Genomic DNA, 18399 nt, shown 5'->3' on the forward strand with positions numbered 1-18399 from the left:
GAAAACAAGGATGGAATGCCACTATTTGCCCACAGCGCTTCCGCAAATACACAATCATTAATACTGCATCATAATATCATTTAATGTCTATGTTGTCACTCTAATCTTATCTTTCTTGTGTGAGTTTGCTACAAGATGCTTACAGTCCCATTTCCAATTCCATTCCAATCTACCCTTAATATATCAAAATAATTCAATATATTATATCGGATGCATCAGATCACCATGAATATACACACAGACTACAAAGCCAACACAAATCCGTTATGTTCATTTACATCTACACCATTATAAAAGTGCTGATTCACATGAACCAATTTATGAGCTTGTCGCTTGTCAGTATCCTCCGAATGTTGCCATAGCATGGCCACCACATTATAAAGCGCTGCACTGCAGTGGCATATTTTATTGTAGCTGCCAAGAAGTGATAACGGATAAATGAATTCCTCATCCTAAAGATCAATAGAGTAATACGAGTGCTGTCAAAGGCTGCCATGGTTACAGCCCAAGCAGAAAGAAGGAGGCTTTACACCCACCAAACTGAAAATGTCTGTGGTGAACCTCCATCAAAGCCTGCCTCCCAGGATATATTGGCCTGCTTCACCCCTGGAGAGACGGACAGCATTGTAGCTGCGTGGGGGCTGGTTCCTGTGATGGCAAGAACAGACAGGAGTTCATGTAAATTGAACAGCACTTTTAACAGCCTTACAGCATTAAAGCCCATCTTGAACTGGACCGATGTGGGCATCCACTCATGCATTGTCACAGAAAAATGCATTCTCCATCGAAACAGTTTGATCGCTCAGTTTATCTGCAAATGACTACTGTAACATCTGCAGTCAAATGTTTGCAATAACTTGCAATGAGTCTCTTACAATGCTGTAGAGGAATTTTGGTCCACTTATCTTTGCAGAATTGTTGTCATTCAGCCACATTGGATGGTTTTCCATAGTTATTTTCTTAGGGTCATGCCACAGCATAGAATTCAAGTCAGGACTATGACTAGGCCACTCCAAAGTCTTCATTTTCATTCAGAGGTGGACCTTTTTGGTGTGGTTAGAATCATTGTCCCCAAGTTGGTTCCAGCATGAGGTCACAAACAGACCTTCAGAATTTTTTTGTAGACATCAGAATTCATGGTTCCATTTATCACAGTAAGTCTTCCAGGTCCTGAAGAAGCAAACCAGCCCCAGACCATCACACTACCGCCACCACATTTTACTGTTGTTATAATGTTCTTTTTCTAAAGTTTGGTGTTACTTTTACACCAGCTTTTACGCTAAATTCCTCCACAGTGCTGTAAGAAACTCAACCAGTTATTAGGTTTAGGGGGCAATCACTTTTCCGCACAGTTTTTTTCATCAAGAATAATATACATATATATTTTTTTATTTTGTTCAGTCGTGTTATCACTGACTACTAATTATTTTTTTAAAACATTTAAGTATGACAAACACCTAACACTTTTTCAACATAAACATTGCTTGAACATTTAATTGTGATTTGTTAGGAGACCCGTGTTCGATTCCACATCTCTTGTCCCTGTGGGTTTTCTCCGGGTGCTCCGGTTTCCTCCCACATTCCAAAAACATGCTAGGTTAATTTGTGACTCCAAATTGTCCATAGGTATGAATGTGAGTGTGAATGGTTGTTTGTCATCTGTGCCCGTAGTAGACGAGGATAGTTACTGACACCTCTGAGCCCAGTAGTAAGCCTAAAATGGTGTAAATGATTGATAGATACAGTGAAGAAAATAAGTATTTGAACACCCTGCTATTTTGCTATTTCTCCCACTTAGAAATCATGGAGGGGTCTGAAATTTTCATCGTAGGTGCATGTCCACTGTGAGAGAGATAAACTAAAAAGAAAAATCCAGAAATCACAATGCATGATTTTTTAACAATTTATTTGTGTGATACAGCTGCTAATAAGTATTTGAACACCTGAGAAAATGAATGTTAATATTTGGTACAGTAGCCTTTGTTTGCTATTACAGAGGTCAAACGTTTCCTGTAGTTTTTCACCAGGTTTGCACACACTGCAGGAGGGATCTTGGCCCACTCCTCCACACAGATCTTCTCTAGATCAGTCAGGTTTCTGGGCTGTCGCTGAGAAACACGGAGTTTGAGCTCCCTCCAAAGATTTTCGATTGGGTTCAGGTCTGGAGACTGGCTGGGCCATGCTAGAACCTTGATATGCTTCTTACGGAGCCACTCCTTGGTTTTCCTGGCTGTGTGCTTCGGGTCGTTGTCGTGTTGGAAGACCCAGCCACGACCCATCTTCAATGCTCTGACAGAGGGAAGGAGGTTGTTCCCCAAAATCTCACAATACACGGCCCCAGTCATCCTCTCTTTAATGCAGTGCACTCGTCCTGTCCCATGTGCAGAAAAACACCCCCAAAGCATGATGCTACCACCCCCATGCTTCACAGTAGGGATGGTGTTCTTCGGATTGTACTCTTCATTCTTCTTCCTCCAAACACGCTTATTGGAATTATGACCAAAAAGTTCTATTTTGGTCTCATCTGACCATAAAACTTTCTCCCATGACTCCTCTGTATCATCCAAATGGTCATATGCAAACTTAAGACGGGCCTTGACATGTGCTGGTTTAAGCAGGGGAACCTTTCGTGCCATGCATGATTTCACATCATGACGTCTTAGTGTATTACCTACAGTAACCTTGGAAACGGTGGTCCCAGCTCTTTTCAGGTCATTGACCAAGTCCTGTCGTGTAGTTCTGGGCTGATTCCTCACCTTTCTTAGAATCATTGAGACCCCACGAGGTGATATCTTGCATGGGGCTCCACTCCGATTGAGATTGACCGTCATGTTTAGCTTCTTCCATTTTCTAATGATAGCTCCAACAGTGGACCTTTTTTCACCAAGCTGCTTGGTAATTGCTCCGTAGCCCTTTCCAGCCTTGTGGAGGTGTACAATTTTGTCTCTGGTGTCTTTGGACAGCTCTTTGGTCTTCGCCATGTTACAAGTTAAAGTCTTACTGATTGTATGGGGTGGACAGGTGTCTTTATGCAGCTAACGACCTCAAACAGGTGCATCTGATTCAGGATGATACATGGAGTGCAGGTGGACTTCTAATGGGCAGACTAACAGGTCTTTCAGGGTCAGAATTCTAGATGATACACAGGTGTTCAAATACTTATTTGCAGCTGTATCACACAAATAAATTGTTAAAAAATCATGCATTGTGATTTCTGGATTTTTCTTTTTAGTTTATCTCTCTCACAGTGGACATGCACCTACGATGAAAATTTCAGACCCCTCCATGATTTCTAAGTGGGAGAAATAGCAAAATAGCAGGGTGTTCAAATACTTATTTTCTTCACTGTATCAGCGGTGGGTAGGAACTGGACTCCAGTCAGTTCATTTTCATGCACTAAAACAGTCGTAGTCTGTCCATTTTTCACACTTCTATATGAAGACCCCAATTTACATCCACTCACTCTAATTCGATTGTTGGCCAACTGCTGTGTGCCTCCTGAAAAGCTAGATGGGGTAAATTTGATCATTTCAGCTCATTCAGCTATGTGGAGAGAGAAAGAGAATGCTACATGCCAACAGATGTCAAACGGCTCTTATGTCCGGTCCGTAACTCAACCATGTCAACTCTACCTCACTATTTCAGTGTGTTATGTGGGTAATAGGTTACAGTGATGCTGAACTGGATTCAATAATGTCGAAAGGTTCCATTTACTGTGTACATGAAAAGAAAAGAAAACCTTTCAGACCCGCGAGTCGACCTCAATAAACAAAACAAGCTGCGGTGTCAAAAAGCTGCCTTGTAAAGTGCACACCTCACATAATACATTGTCGACTTTTGCTTCTATTACTTGTTTGCACTTACCCAAAACAAAGATATGAGTGTTGGCTTTTATTGAGGCTACACGGTTAGAAACACTGCACTCCCATTTTCCGTGGTGGTCCTTGGCGAGGGGCCGCAGCAACAACGAGCCATTGGGTTTGATGGAATAAGATACGCGGCGAACCAAGTTGCCCTTCACACAAGAAATAAAATAGTTAAACGAATGACACAATACACCAAACGCTGAAAAAGTGCAACTAACAATAATAATGTGTACAGTTTATCAGCACAGATTGTGCACTTCAAAGTACCTTGGTCCAGCTCACTGTAACTGTGGAATTGTTGTTTGCTTGACATGGGATGAGCAAAGTTCTTCCAATCTTCTGTTTGTACTGCTTCTCTGGAGCGATGCTGAATGATGGGGGGTCCTGTGAATCATCCAAGCAACACAGCTGAATCATGGCGCTTGCAGCAGTAACAACAATGGAAATGAAGACTGGATTAATGCCTCTTTGGACAAGATTATCTTAATAACAGAAGGATTAGCCACACAATTAACTCCCTAATAGTGCTGCTATTGTGGTAAGACTGAGCCGACTTCCATTAATGCCAGAGGGCACCAACGTTGAAGTGAAAAGGTCAATGAAATGTTGTTCCTGTTAAATTTTTAATTGACTGTGACAGAAGCCATTTTGGCTAATTATAAAATGTAAGCGCAGTGGTTGTTGAACTAGAAGAACATTCATTGTCATTTTTAAGCACATTCATTGTACGGATATATAGATTACCTCATGCCACATTTGGAAACCCCATATTTTTCCAATAGTAAACAATGTAATATACAATTAATCTGTTCTGACACCAAGAAAAGTTAACACAAGACACTTTCAATATAGAAAAATTATAGTTTTACACGCAGAAAACATTCTGAAACACATCTACAATGAAAGGGATAAATGAAGAATGTGTAATATTCATTCATTTTCTACCGTTTATCTTCACAAGGGTAGCAGGTATGCTGGAGCCTATCCCAGCCAGTCTTCGGGCGAGAGGCGGGGTACACCCTGGACTGGTCGCCAGCCCATCATATAGACAAACTCACACTCACATTCATAACATGCATGTTTTTGGAATGTGGGAAGAAGCCGGAATACCCGGAGAAAACTGGGGAGAACATGAAAACTCCACACAGAAATGCCAGAGCGAGGAATCAAACCCGGGTCTTCTAGCTATGTGACCTGCGCGCTAACCACTTGTGGTGCGACCCGAATGTGCAATATTTTATACAAAATACATTCCAAAACTGCCCTGTGATTGGCTGGCGACCAGTCCAGGGTGTACCCCGCCTCTCGCCCGAAGACAGCTGGGATAGGCTCCAGCACCCCCCACGACCCTCGTGAGGAAAAAGCGGTAGAAAATGAATGAATGAACATTCCAAAACACTTTTTGCACACAGCAACCTGCAAAATGACTTTGGTTGGTCCAGATGGTCCCATGGTGCTATAGCTGTTGTATGGAGTGCATGTGTATACGCCCGCTGCATCATCATTGACTGTGGCCATGAGCAAATGGCCTTCCGGTGTCAGGGTCCACCCTGGATACTGTGAAAACACAGAAGCTTGGAGTATAAGTCGCACCAGCCAAAAATACACAATAAAAAACATAAAAACATACATAAAAAGGACTTTTGGTTGTCTTTAAATAATTGCGTTTGTAATGACATCAGTGGTGCTATTACAGTAGACCCATCAGTAGTCAAGTCTGTGACAGCGTGTTGTTACAGTGATTGTGAGTGCTTGTGACAGCAGTGGTACAACTGGGATAATTGGCAACATCCTGACTCCCAAAAGCCTTTGTTCCACACCACAGGAGATATATCACACTTCCTGTGGCGTGCCTTCTGACATGTCTATCTCAAAAAAGCAAAGTGCTAACATGTTGGGTGATAAGATTGAGGACGGACATTATTCCACACATAATATGGTATTTCCATTATTTTCAGAAAAGAGCAATGTGGCTTTCTTTTACATAAAAAGGTGTTTTTTCACTAACAATGTTTTGGTTAAATGGGTTTAGTGATTTTCATGTACAGTAATCTCGACAGTGAAATCGAATGTTTAGTAGTTACAGCATAAAAAACCTGTCTATGACCTTCTAAAAACAGTTTTTAACACTATTATTATTATTACAGAAGTTTGTATTAAACTATAGCATGAGCATAAAATTGATCAGATATCATTTGAAGATGGAGGACCTCATACGCTCTTACCAATGACAGATCAATTGGCTCTCCATCCTTAGTCCACACCACATAAAGCAGAGGAGGCTGAGCTACCGAGGAGCAGTTAACCATGCCGCCCATGCCTGTGGGAAGATAAGTTTCCTGGGGCATGGCAAGAGCCTGGGCTGGATCTGAGAAAGGGAAAATTTGCATTTCATGGCGTTTGGGATTTTTTTTTTAAATAACCGCAGCACACTATTTCATCCACATGGAAAGTCACATATCCTGGTGAAACTGGGCCGTGACTTTTGATGAATTTACAGAACTGATGAACAGGCATAAACATATTCTACAAGTGATTCCCACATGGAAGGAGTTTACAGGCCTAGATGAAACTAAGAATTATTTAGTCATGGTGAAGAAATTACACTATAAATCAAGCATGTTATTGAACTATGAGTCACTGCATATATTAAATAAACACCATCCTTCATGCCCTAATGGACTAACAGGTTTAGAAGATACATTTTAACAGTGAATGAATAAACACTACTGAGAAAGTTACATTATTCAAACTGCTTTTATAACTGGGTGAAGGTTTATGTACCCTATGTATTAATTTTTTGATTTATTATTTTAGGATTTATATTAGTTATGATTTTTGTATTACATTTGTTACAGTTCAGGTCTTTCTGAAAATATGGAGGATTAAAAAAAATGCAGTGGAAAATAGGACAAATTGATATTTCTATTTCTATGTAATATACTAACTACTAATTTAATATTCAGAATGTTAGTAGTCAATAGAATACTTTCTAAAATACATTTAGTACATCTTGCAGTTAGGACAGGAAATCATGCAAGAATAATACATAGGGGTTAAATTCATCCAAAACAGGAGCATTTCACACACACACACACACACATGCGTACGTACGCATTACTGTCAGGTTGGCAGAGGCAGTGGGAGGCGCCAGCAGGCCATTTGTTGGAGCACAGGTATAGTTCGCAGAATCCTCTGGGGTGACGCTGGTGATGAGGAGAGTTCCATCTACCATAATCTTTACACGCGACTTTAAAGACCTTCAGGGGGAGAAAAAACACACACTCAAATATGCAAAGAAGAACTAGAGACCTGCAGCTCTTTTGTGCTTTACTTGGCTCGGTGATGCAGGCTTTTTTTCTTATTACACTGTTTCCCAAGGTGACGATGTTAAGAAAATGTAATTGTAGTTTGTGTAGGAAGAAGAGTTCCCACTCATTTTTACAGTGTAAAATGTTTTCAGAGAAACCTCAGTATGAACCTTCGTAAACATTTGTATGAAATGTATAGGTAGAGACAGAACTCACAGAACTAGGCAAATCACAGGCCAGAGGCCACATCCCAGGCTGGACCAACCGGAGAGGGCACCCAGTCCCCCCAGCATCACCAGCACAGGAGCCACTACTCATAGCGCCAACCCTTAACCACCACATGCCATGGATCAGTCAAATCAGCCGGAGCTGCGCCCCACACAACATCACAGCAGCCCAAGGTTCCTCACCACAGCGTCACCCAGAAAACCGGACCCTGCCCATGAAGCACACAATCCCAAAGAGCCAAGGAGAGACCGAGAAGCAAGCATCATATACCACAGAGGCCACCAGAGGAGAGATACCAAGGACACTGAGCCCCACCAGCCTCTGCCACTCATACGTTGCAAACCGGTAATTGCCAAGGAGGACGCCCCGGGGGCAGACCAACCGCTGCCGACCCAGGGAGAAAGGAGACCAGCCACACACCAGCCTGCCGCATACCCACCACCAAACCCAGAACACTCCTCGTCGATCTTGACCAGGAACACGCAAAACAACACGCCACCCCAAATCTGTCCCTGCACAGGCATGCCTGCCCCCTCACACCGGCCCCTCCGAAAAAAGAGAGAAAAGTAAAAAAAGAAGGGAAAAAAGCATCATGTATTCCTCAACCTAAAGCACAATAATGACCCAGCACAACCCCCAGAGCAACCGATCAGCCACGGAAATGGGACGATAACCCACGGTCCACATGTACCCTTACAAAAATAAATACATAAATTACAATAAGTTAAGTCATACATTATTTAAAAGAGAAAGAAAAAAATAGGGATTAAAACAGCACACCGCACAAGACAACCCCACGCAGCAGCCAAACAGGAGGGGGACCTAAAAAAGATGCCAAAACCAGTTTTAAAAAGATTTAAATTGAGTTTATCAGTAGTAGTAGTAGTAGTAGTACTTTATCCACAGTGCTTACAGAGCAGTGCTACAGAAATAAAATGTTGACTTTTGTCTTATCTGTTATCTGAAATAAACATCACTGGTCAAAACAAAACAGATCTTAGCTGACATTTTTCTCACTTTCCACAATTCAGACATGGCATTTAAGTGTGTGAATCCTCCAGTGCAAACAGAACAGAATCACTAATCCCTGACAACAATTTCAAAAGCTTTTGAAGGCTCCATCACAGTCGGTCCCAAACACAACCCGCCCAGTCCCGGCAAATATTGCAGTATCTTGCCTTGTCTCAATACGCACGTAGGAGTTCAAACAGGTTAGGGTTACTTTTGTACTTATTGTTTGGGGTGTAACAGTACATGTATTCAGTACCTGGCAATATAGTCACACGTCTACTCTGTAAACAAACAAGGTACAGCCCAACATTTGGCAAGTAGGAGTCATGGTTAACGCTCCTAGTGAAATACATAAACAAAATATGCAGGAATTGTTCAGTAGAAATCAATGGGGCTACAAACGGGAACTATTAAAGGGGACCTATTATGCTTTTTCCACTTTTCTGACCTATTTCTATTTGTGTATATAGTTGGCTTTTGTTATTTACATATATTCTGGTTAGTACTTTGATTATATTTGGTTGCCATTTAAGTTGTTTAATTGCCACTTTAGTTAGTTTTTCATTTAGAAGTAATTGGTTTTGTTCCAAATTTCTCATCAGTTTCTCCTTTTTTTTGAGGTGATTGGTCGGAGCACAAACATGGAGGCGAGCCCATGTGAGTGCAGGCCAGAGGCTGATCACCTTAATTGGACTCTCCCAAGTGTCACCTGGAGAAGGGGGGGATTAACTGGGTGGTAGTTCAGGAATCTAAGTTATGTGTAATTGAGTGTTTAAATATATACAGGAAGTGACACTTCAGTGTGGGACTCTTGAAAGACTTTTGTAATATAAAAGAAGGGTGTTATAAATGTAAATAGGGTACCTTTTAGACGTATTGCCTCACCCTCTCATTGAACTATGGTTGGCCCTTCACTGGTAAAAGGGGCTGGGTGAATTGTTTGGGGGAGGCCTGTTGTGTGTGCTGAGGGAAATGCTGTTGCACGGTCTTGCGAAATAAACTTGAAGCGTGCTCAAGCCCATGTCTGGTGTACATTTCAGCTGCTATGGCTATCCCGGGCTAGTAAGAGGCCATTTTTTTCCAATTGAAAGTCTTGCATGTAGTTAGAATGTTGTATTCTCGTGGTAAACGATGCCAAAGTTTCAGATAATGAGGTTTGCACATTTGGAAGTGTGCCCTGAAAGAACTTTGGGATGGCTCAAATGCTCGATTTCAGTGGGCGTTGCAAAACTGTTCCTTTGTGATGTCAGAGAGGAGCAGGCTTCCTTATGGGCGTGGCTATAAGCGCGATACACAGTCATACAATTGCATGCTATTTGGCAGGCCTGTAATTAACACTGCAAGTACTCCCTGCACCTCACGCCCCCCCTTGACAGTTCACCGCATACAATTTGAGAAGCACTGTATTATCTGTCCGAAGTATTTGTCAGCACTATTCTTCTTCCTCTCCTTGCCTTGGTATGAATGTCAGTGTTTCCCACAGGACTTTAATCTATCTGTGGCATTACTTGTCAAATATTCATAATTGGCCATGACGCATTTCTAAAGAAAAGTAAAAAAAAAACATGAAACACAAAACATTATACTAGAAAAGTACAACTACAAATTCACTTTCTTCTTTAGTTTCCTCAGAAGACTCTTCACGTCACTCATCCGTTTTTAAAAAAAGTATCTGGAAGGGTCTGATTATAATTATAGCGACAAAGTCGCTGAGTTGGCAACACTGGTCCCCCCAGTTCTGTCTTATTTTCTCTGGCAGACCAGGTGCGTTATAATGTGTTTATAAGCTACGGTAAACGGGTAGCGCCAAATGTATTTGTGACGGCCCAAATTTATTTGTGGCAACCCGCCATGCATGAATATATTGCAAAAACTGTATTTTAAGTCGCGATTCAATGCTTCTGTGATCACACACTTTTTTCATACCAGCAGTGAACCAAATGAAAAATATGAAGTGTTTATGCCTTGCTTTGAACACAGATTAACCGCCGACTCAATGGCAGTAAGCTCTATTTTTTTAGGCTCATTTTTACAACAAAATCAATGTCTGATTCAGTCTCTGTGCTCACATGAAACTGGTCCGTAGTTACCACCAAATAATCTATTACAGTCCATGTGCACAGCAACACAGACATCATCAATGGAGGTAAAAATCTACAGCAACTTTAAAAGCCAACAACTGAGTTAACAGTAGCAAGCCAAAAATTCAACATGTTATCCTGCAATGCATTTAATCAAAGAATATTTGACAGTTTATTCCTCAGGGCCATGTTGATTTAAAGAAACTACAACATTCAAGTGAAGTTACAGGTATTGATGTTCTGTGATTAAAATCAAGTTTTTTTCTGTCAGTTGCAGTAAAAAGGTGAGGTAAAAAATTATATCTGCGTGCAGCATAAGCAGCTTTGCACATTATATTTGCCTCATGTAAAAAAAAAAAGTAAAGGTCGCCAATGTATTTTTTGCCATCTACAATTTACAGTAACCTTTAAAATCTGCATAAAAGTTTTGTTTCTATAATAGAATACAATTTTTTAAAAGCTTGTATTGTCATTACCCAATGTAAATGAAATTGCAAAGGGCACATCAGTATAACTACTTTTACCAAATATGCCTTCTTAAATTAGTAACAAGAATTCAGAAGCTGAGTTTTCATTTCCTTTGCATAAAAAAAAGTTTTAGCCTTAAAGATCGCTAATGTCCAGTCATATACAGTAAGTATGCAATAGAGGAGAAATGCAAATGAACAAATTCCATCTGCTCTATTGACTCTCTCCCAGCCATCATTTTGTAAAAAGTGTTCCAGCTGCCTGGTGGGTGATGTGCTGGCAATTCTTAAGCAGTCTTTTTCCTGCCACTTAGACAGGCTATTGTAAAACAGTTGTCTAATTCTGCTCATTCTGTCCTTTTCAGTTCAATCCAATTTCAGCATATCTTTTTGATGTGATATAAGTGCATCCTCTTTGATGCATTGGGTGTTGTATTAAGAGTAGGAGCGGACCGACTTTTTGATTCGCGAGCCGCTTCTATGTGCGGGATAAACAATAGTGAAGCGGTAAACATAACACGTAATATTAACTGTTATTTACAAGTGCCGCAAGGCATTCTGGGTAGTCCAGCAGCATCAACAATATGAGCTGTGGGCAATAAAACATTGAATATCATTAGTATCTTCTTGTTTACTTCCCTTCCATGCGACAAACACAGCAGATTGTTGCAAGAGACAGTACTACAAGCTACCCAGCATGCCTTATGGCAGGACTCCATGGATGTAATTTTGGCATGAGTAGTTTGCGTAGATATTTATTTGTATGCACACATGATGCAGTAGGTAGGTTACATTGTGTGTGGGTCACCTTTTTTGTCCAAGTTATAGACTGCATCTTTTTCTTGTACAACTCAAGTATGCCAAAATAGAAGTGCAAGTCATGTTGCCAGATACAGCTTTTGATACAGATTACAGATTTAGATACTTCATGGACCTGATGGGCCCCGCGGGTTGCAGTTTGCCCACAGTTTGCACACTGCCTACTTCTTACTCTCATTAGGAATGCAATAAAGTCCCTTTTCCACTGTGGGAAATTTACCCTCTAACTGCATGGAACTGGAGCAAAAATGAAGTTCCTTGGTTTTAGAGGAACCAATTGTAGCGTGAGGCATGTTTGTGTGTGGTCGGGAAAAATTTAGCTTTTTGGATTTGTCATATGAAATGTGATTTTTTTTTTAATTTTATTTAACAAACATGAAGTTGGCTTACGGTTGATTTTTCAACACACCTTATAACACAAGCTCACGGCTCCATGTAAGTGTGCACTAAACTGTTTTTTTTTTTTCACCTATACTCACTTTCTGCACTTACCTTCTTGCATTTGCTATTCTTCCCTGTGTATCTGCTTTTGGCCTTGCCAGTCACTCCGGACTCTGTGAGTTAAGTGCAGTAGCTTTATTATTTTTTGCAGCAGCTCCTTGGCAAGCTTTTTTTTTCTTGAAAGAGCTACTTACACAAAATTAAAATGGCCGCGAGCTAGTGATTTTTTTAACATTTATTTTTATAGCTTATTTCAACCTGAACAAATAGAACATGTTGAATGCTTGTTTTGGGGCCGACATTGTCTACAAGGAAGGAGAACTTATTCACTATGATTCGTCTAATCAAGGCCTGTTAGTTAGTTGGCATCCACCACAAGTCATTGTCTATCAACGTCTTTAGCTTTTATTCACGGGAGCTAAAGTCTTATGCATCTTGTGTGTGAATTTCAGACTTGTAGGAAATGTATTTCTGTCCCAGCAAGGGGCAACAGTTCTATTTTCCTCAGCAGCATCAGCTGCAACAGCTTGGAAATGAAGAAGGCAGAATTTGGTGTATTGCGCACTGAGAGAGTAAAATGGCGACTTATATGAGGAAATCCAACAGATTTGTCCATAGGTATGAATGTGAGTGTGAATGGTTGTTTGTCTATATGTGCCCTGTGATTGGCTAGCGACTAGGGTGTACCCTGCCTTATGCCCAAAGACAGCTGCAATATGCTGTAGTGAACCCACAACTCTAGTGAGGATAAACGGCATAGAAAATAGTTTTGCAGGCAATTCACATATTTTGTAGATGGAGGTCTAGTGCAGGCAGGATGGAACGGGTGGAGAAAAGTGTCAGGCGTGATGTGTGATAGAGTTTGAAAGGGAATGGATACAAAACTGTGGCGAGACCAGCCATGTTGTTTGGTCTAGAGACAGTGCCACTGAGGAAAAGATAGGAAGCAGAACTGGAGGTAGCAGAGATTCGGATGCTGAAGTTCACATTGGGTGTGACCAGGATGGATAGGATCAGGAATGAATACACCAAATGTCCAGAGGGGAGAGAGGGAATATATTGGTAGAAGGATGCTGCTTTTAGAGCTGCCAGGTAGGAGGCGTAGAGGTTGACCAAAGAGGAAGTTTATGGATGTAGTGAAGGAGGACTTGAAGGTAGTTGGTGTGAGAGATACAGATGCGGAAGACAGGGTTGGATGGAGACGATTGATTTGCTGTGGCGACCCCTGAAGGGAAAAGCCCAAAGAGAAAGAGAAAGAAGAAGAAGAGGTCTAATGGATATAATTACTGCGTAACACTGCGTAAGATGCCCAATTACTGTAATTTGTTGTAAAACAAGCTGTTGCAGACAAACTCTCATCCAACACACAATATAAATGAAACTTTAAATATCAAACACTCTCAATATAAACATCAAACTTATTAATTGTTCATGTAACGCAGACAGAGCAAATAACAACTCTGTGTCAGCCGTAATACCTGACGCACTGTACGCTGTTTTGCTGTCCATGCACTGCTGTCTTCCAATGATGATGCATTCAAGCGCACAAAGTAATTCAGGCTTAAATTTGAGTGGTCAGCGAATAGGCTTTCAGACAAACTGAACGCAGCAAAGTGTACAAGCATAGTTAGGGGTCAAAATGCGTGCGGAATACATAAAATGTGTACAAGTTGGCAGGTCTGCTATTGTAATGAAAAGTCTGTAATCTTTTGATATGCTGACTTCTCAACTCGTATCACAACAAAATCTATGGAGTGGGGTCACTTTATTACAGTATTTATTTTAATTTGTTCAAATTGAGTTTTGAATTTTAACATGTAAAGATTTAACCGATTCAGCCACTGAGCTTTTTTTTTTTGTTCAAGCAAAACAATTCATGCTTATTCATGAAGGAATTGTTGGGAAGTCATTTTCAGTACTGTAAAGAGAGACGCTGCAACAAAGAGGATAAAAACAAATCTAATGGGAGAATATTTACTTTCATTTAAAATCAGAAAATGTGTATCTGTGTGTTTAGGTCATTATTAGAAGAAAACATCATCAATGAAATATGACTTTATCGGGATCTTGAAAGCACACTGGTGGAATACAGCATTCTCCTATGATTAGCTTTAGTTGTCGTAAGCATTTTCTTTGCCTCATAAGAAAGAAATCTAGCGTCAAGTTGCACAGTTTATACACTGTGAGGTATTTTTGTTTTTACATGTGTATAAAATACATTTATTTTCCTTTACCTGTTGCTAAACTATAGTGGCCAATGTATGAAAGACTGACTCTCTTGGGGCTGTCTCAGACACATACGTGTATGCACGCACACACACACATGCACAGATCCACATTTGAGAGTGGAAAAGAATATATGGCATATTTCCCAGTCTCCTGTGACATATCTTTGCAATGTCGACATGTCAATGTCACCATAACTTTGTGTTGTTGTTCTAATAAGCATCTATTTGAAGTATTTATGTTCTTTGTATCTCTGCAAAGGTGCAGTTTTTTTCCGTGCTTTCATTTCTTGTCACACATTCAGTGCCTACTTCCACTTCTGCTTGCTAAAACCAAAATAAGACAAGAAAAAGTCAACCTGCACATTCATTGATTTGATTTTAAGTACTCACTCTACATGGTAGACATTCTCTCCTTCTTTCAGCCACACGTAGGTCATGTTGGGGGGGTCAGCCACCGCTTGACAGTGAAGAAGTGCATTCTGGGATACATTGAGAGAGGTGCTTTTGGGAGGTACAATGATGACAGGGGGACCTGGCGAAAGACAAGCAAACAAAAACACAACTTATTATATTCTACAATGACTTCACAAGGGTTTCGGAAGTTCACATTCTGAGGCAAATCAGCCCCTGAGCCTGTGCTGTACTCCCCAGCACGCAGCAGTCCAGTCCCCTGACCAACAGTGGACCTCCCAACACCGCGATATACTGCCAGGATCCATCAGCAAAAGCTGCTATTACAATCATATTCACCCTAAAAGCAGTTATCACATGCATTTCACAAATGAATCAAATCATTTGCCGACGTAGAAAACAAAAACAAGCACAGCATCAAGTTTAAACCACAAATTGAATACTAACTCATCATCAGTATGAGCCTGGAGTTCGATTTTTTTTTTATATTCACAGAATATGATAATAACATGGTTTGATGTGTGTGGGTGACAGACGCAGCATGTTGTTACAGCCCACTGTTGGTGGTAAGCTCCGAAAATCTAGTCTTAGACGGGAATAGCAACAACATCTTCAATGCCATTGTGAAATGTGCTGGATAGCTCCTTTTAACTTTAATCTAAAATGACACAACAACAAACACACAAGTGGTTTGACGCATTAGCATGGAAGTGTCAAATTATAAGTAGCTGCTGTCATCATTGGTTAGAATTTAGCTTTCTTGCTCTCCATTATCCCCATTAGTCCGGCAATGGTTTCCAGCATCATCGGTGAGAAAGCTTGCTGTTTTACTTTGCAACTGCCTGTGGTGATCGTGTGTGCCCAACTTTCACCCCAAAGTGACGTCAGAGTAAAATAATTTGGTCCTCTATCATTTTTCAAATAATGTTTACAAAATTGTTTGGTTCTCGGCATCCTATTATTTCAAAGTGCAGAATCACTGGTTTAAAACCCTAATGCTTGACGGATATACGCATAACTGACAGTTTATGGGTTACTTAAGGCTTTTAATCCGGACTAATCCTGATCAGATATCAAGCCATGTGGCAGTGCTCCTGAGTCAAGCAGCCATAAGCATAGATAATATGACTTAGCCTGGGCTGCATTAGAGCATTAGGGTTCTTGGCAGATGATTATCACTCTAAAAGTGACTGAAAATATGGCCAATGTAGTTTTAAAATGGGTAGAAATTCGTTGGACCAAGATATGGAATGGGTTGCTGGAGTGGTGGTAGTTTGAAAACTGCCCTTATTTGAGGGTAGTATGGCACTATGTCACAGTATGTCTTTGTGGTGTTTCCAGAACATTGTATTTAATACAACGGGCCAGCTGTGTGATGCTGGTGCCTTGATCATGTGTCCCGAATTGAGTCCATCACAAATATTTAGTTCCACCTTTCAATGCGTGCAGCCAACTCACCATAACTGAATGCCTATATAAAATCATGGTTCGTGCATGTGTATGCATGTAAGGTGTACTATAAAACGGTGTCAGGTTCCTTCAGGGACGATAAATTACTTATTGAAGTCTGAATTTTCATGTTATTTTTTAATGCAGGAAAGTTACGGCATAATCCAATTTCACACTGCCGCACATGGTAATCAGATCAATATGTATACCCTGTAAAATTATATAATGACAATACTTTCCTTCTTTAGTCTGTCTTGCTACTCTGAAACATTGGAAGGACCGTTTTGGCAGCCTGTCAGCATTTTAGAAAAGCATCTTGAGCAGCTACTACAGGATCCAGCACAGAGCCACCACAGCGCTTGATGAGCCAAACAGGCCTTCCAATGTTCTCAGCTAATTTTCTGGACAAAGTGGCAGGCAGCAGATGGAAAGGGGTGCAGTCACGCAGCTCTACTACCACATAAAGGCGACATAAAGGAGACTTATTGCTTCAGTGAGATTTTAATGTGGTACTCTGTCTGGCCAGCAATGTATGTTTTCATGTTACTTCAATATTTACTAACAACAATTACTGACCTGCCAATCTTGAAAAAAATTATATGAGAAAACACATCCTACAGCCTCTTCCAACTTGAAAAAAATTCAAAAGGATGTGAGGGACGAATGGTGGACTCGTGGTTAGCATATTGGCCACACAGTCAGGAGAGTGGAGTTGGAATCTCCACTGGGGCATCTCTGTGTGGAGTTGGTGCATGGGTTTTCCAACATGCATGTTAGGTTAATGGCAAATCTAAATTGTCCATAAGTATGATTGGTGTATGTGAGGTTTTGATTTTATATGCAATGAAACTTTGGTTAGCATCATTAATTTGTTCCAGTAGGTCTGACTCTAACTGAAATGGATGCTAACCAAATAAATTCCAAATAAATCCAACAAATTGCTCCAGGAAGACAACAATATTTACACAAAACATGTGTGTATATTTTTACGATTGTAGTTTTACATGCAGTAAACAATCCGAAATGAAAAACACTGACATCACCTGCTAAACAAGCTAGCATGATCACATGGGTTCTGCATGGTAAATACAAGTGTCTGAAATACACTGTTTGTATCGGAGTGCCGTTATCTGAGGTTGATCTATAAGTTGATTATCCAATATTGTTTTGGGGCTGATGCTGGTATTGGTATTGATATCAATATCAGATCCAGACACCCTTAGTGGTAGTTGCACCAAATTCACCGTAATCAGCAAAAAATACCTTATCAGCCACCTGAAATGCCAGCATCGCTCCAACATTTGCAGCCTGGCAAAAGCACAAAAAGCTTGCCAGAGACGGCCCAAAGATTTAAACATGGATATGATGGTGCTGGACGACTTGCCTAATATCATGGCATCAACTGCACAAGGAGATAATAAGAAAAGTGTTCAGTTGAGGAGTCCCTTGCTCCTCCGTTATGATGCAAGAGGGAGAAACTTAAAATGTAAATTGCACTGGCTCACGGCCATACCAGCACGAAGACATGAGACTTCCCAAAGGAACAAGCAGGCAAATCTAAAGACAGATAAATTGACAGGAGAACGACAGACTGACAGACAGGCTGTTACTGACCTTTTATCTTTACTTTTGTCTCGAGAGTCACGTTTCCCTCTGAATTGGAAGCGTGACAGGTATACTGTCCTGCTGACTGCATGCTCAGTGCTGGCAGAGATAAGACTTGCTCCTGGTAAACATGATATGACAGATAGACAGATGTATCATACACATATCGTCAAGGGGAATAACTACAGATCATATGAATGGTTACTAGGCAAAACATTGTACTGAAGGGACCTCAGATATATAATAGGTTTAGTGTGATGTTTGGATTGGATTAAAACATGGAATTCATCTTGTCTGTATTGGAAAATAAGGTAAAAATACATTGGAATCTTGGTTTGAAGAAAGGAGGAATATGTTTATCCAACACTGTTGGATAAGGTACCTAATATTGGTCTAATACTGCATACTTCCATATTGGGTCATAAGGGAGGAATGGCTGCACCAATATTTGCAATGACAGGATGCCAATTACTCGCAAAAGA

At 40.6% G+C, this 18399-nt stretch overlaps 2 protein-coding genes across 7 annotated transcripts in view; one reads left to right on the plus strand and one right to left on the minus strand.

Annotated features, from left to right (window-relative positions):
- Window positions 1–18399, plus strand: part of LOC131120080 (alpha-1A adrenergic receptor-like) — a 202188-nt gene that overhangs the window by 136569 nt on the left and 47220 nt on the right. Inside the window, exon 5 of one of the 2 annotated variants that reach the window (XR_013629283.1) lies at window positions 7377–7411. The exons of the other annotated variant lie outside the window; for it this stretch is intronic. The gene's annotated coding sequence lies outside the window, so the exon portion shown is untranslated. Of the gene's footprint in view, window positions 1–7376; window positions 7412–18399 lie in introns of those variants that run through there. 2 annotated transcript variants of the gene reach the window in all.
- igsf9a (immunoglobulin superfamily, member 9a) overlaps window positions 1–18399 on the minus strand; it is a 49689-nt gene that overhangs the window by 11607 nt on the left and 19683 nt on the right. For all 5 annotated transcript variants that reach the window (XM_078794183.1, XM_058065163.2, XM_078794180.1 and 2 more), the window contains 8 exons: window positions 17927–18038; window positions 14843–14984; window positions 6981–7126; window positions 6092–6234; window positions 5283–5423; window positions 4134–4250; window positions 3865–4015; window positions 537–648 (listed from right to left, as the gene is read on the minus strand). In XM_078794183.1, coding sequence (XP_078650309.1) covers window positions 537–648; window positions 3865–4015; window positions 4134–4250; window positions 5283–5423; window positions 6092–6234; window positions 6981–7126; window positions 14843–14984; window positions 17927–18038 — 1064 coding nt within the window. The remainder of the gene's footprint in view (window positions 1–536; window positions 649–3864; window positions 4016–4133; window positions 4251–5282; window positions 5424–6091; window positions 6235–6980; window positions 7127–14842; window positions 14985–17926; window positions 18039–18399) is intronic.

Source organism: Doryrhamphus excisus, linkage group LG10 (assembly GCF_037039965.1).
Source record: "Doryrhamphus excisus strain RoL-2023G ecotype Guam linkage group LG10, RoL_Dexc_Guam_v1.1, whole genome shotgun sequence".
NCBI lineage: Eukaryota > Metazoa > Chordata > Actinopteri > Syngnathiformes > Syngnathidae > Doryrhamphus > Doryrhamphus excisus.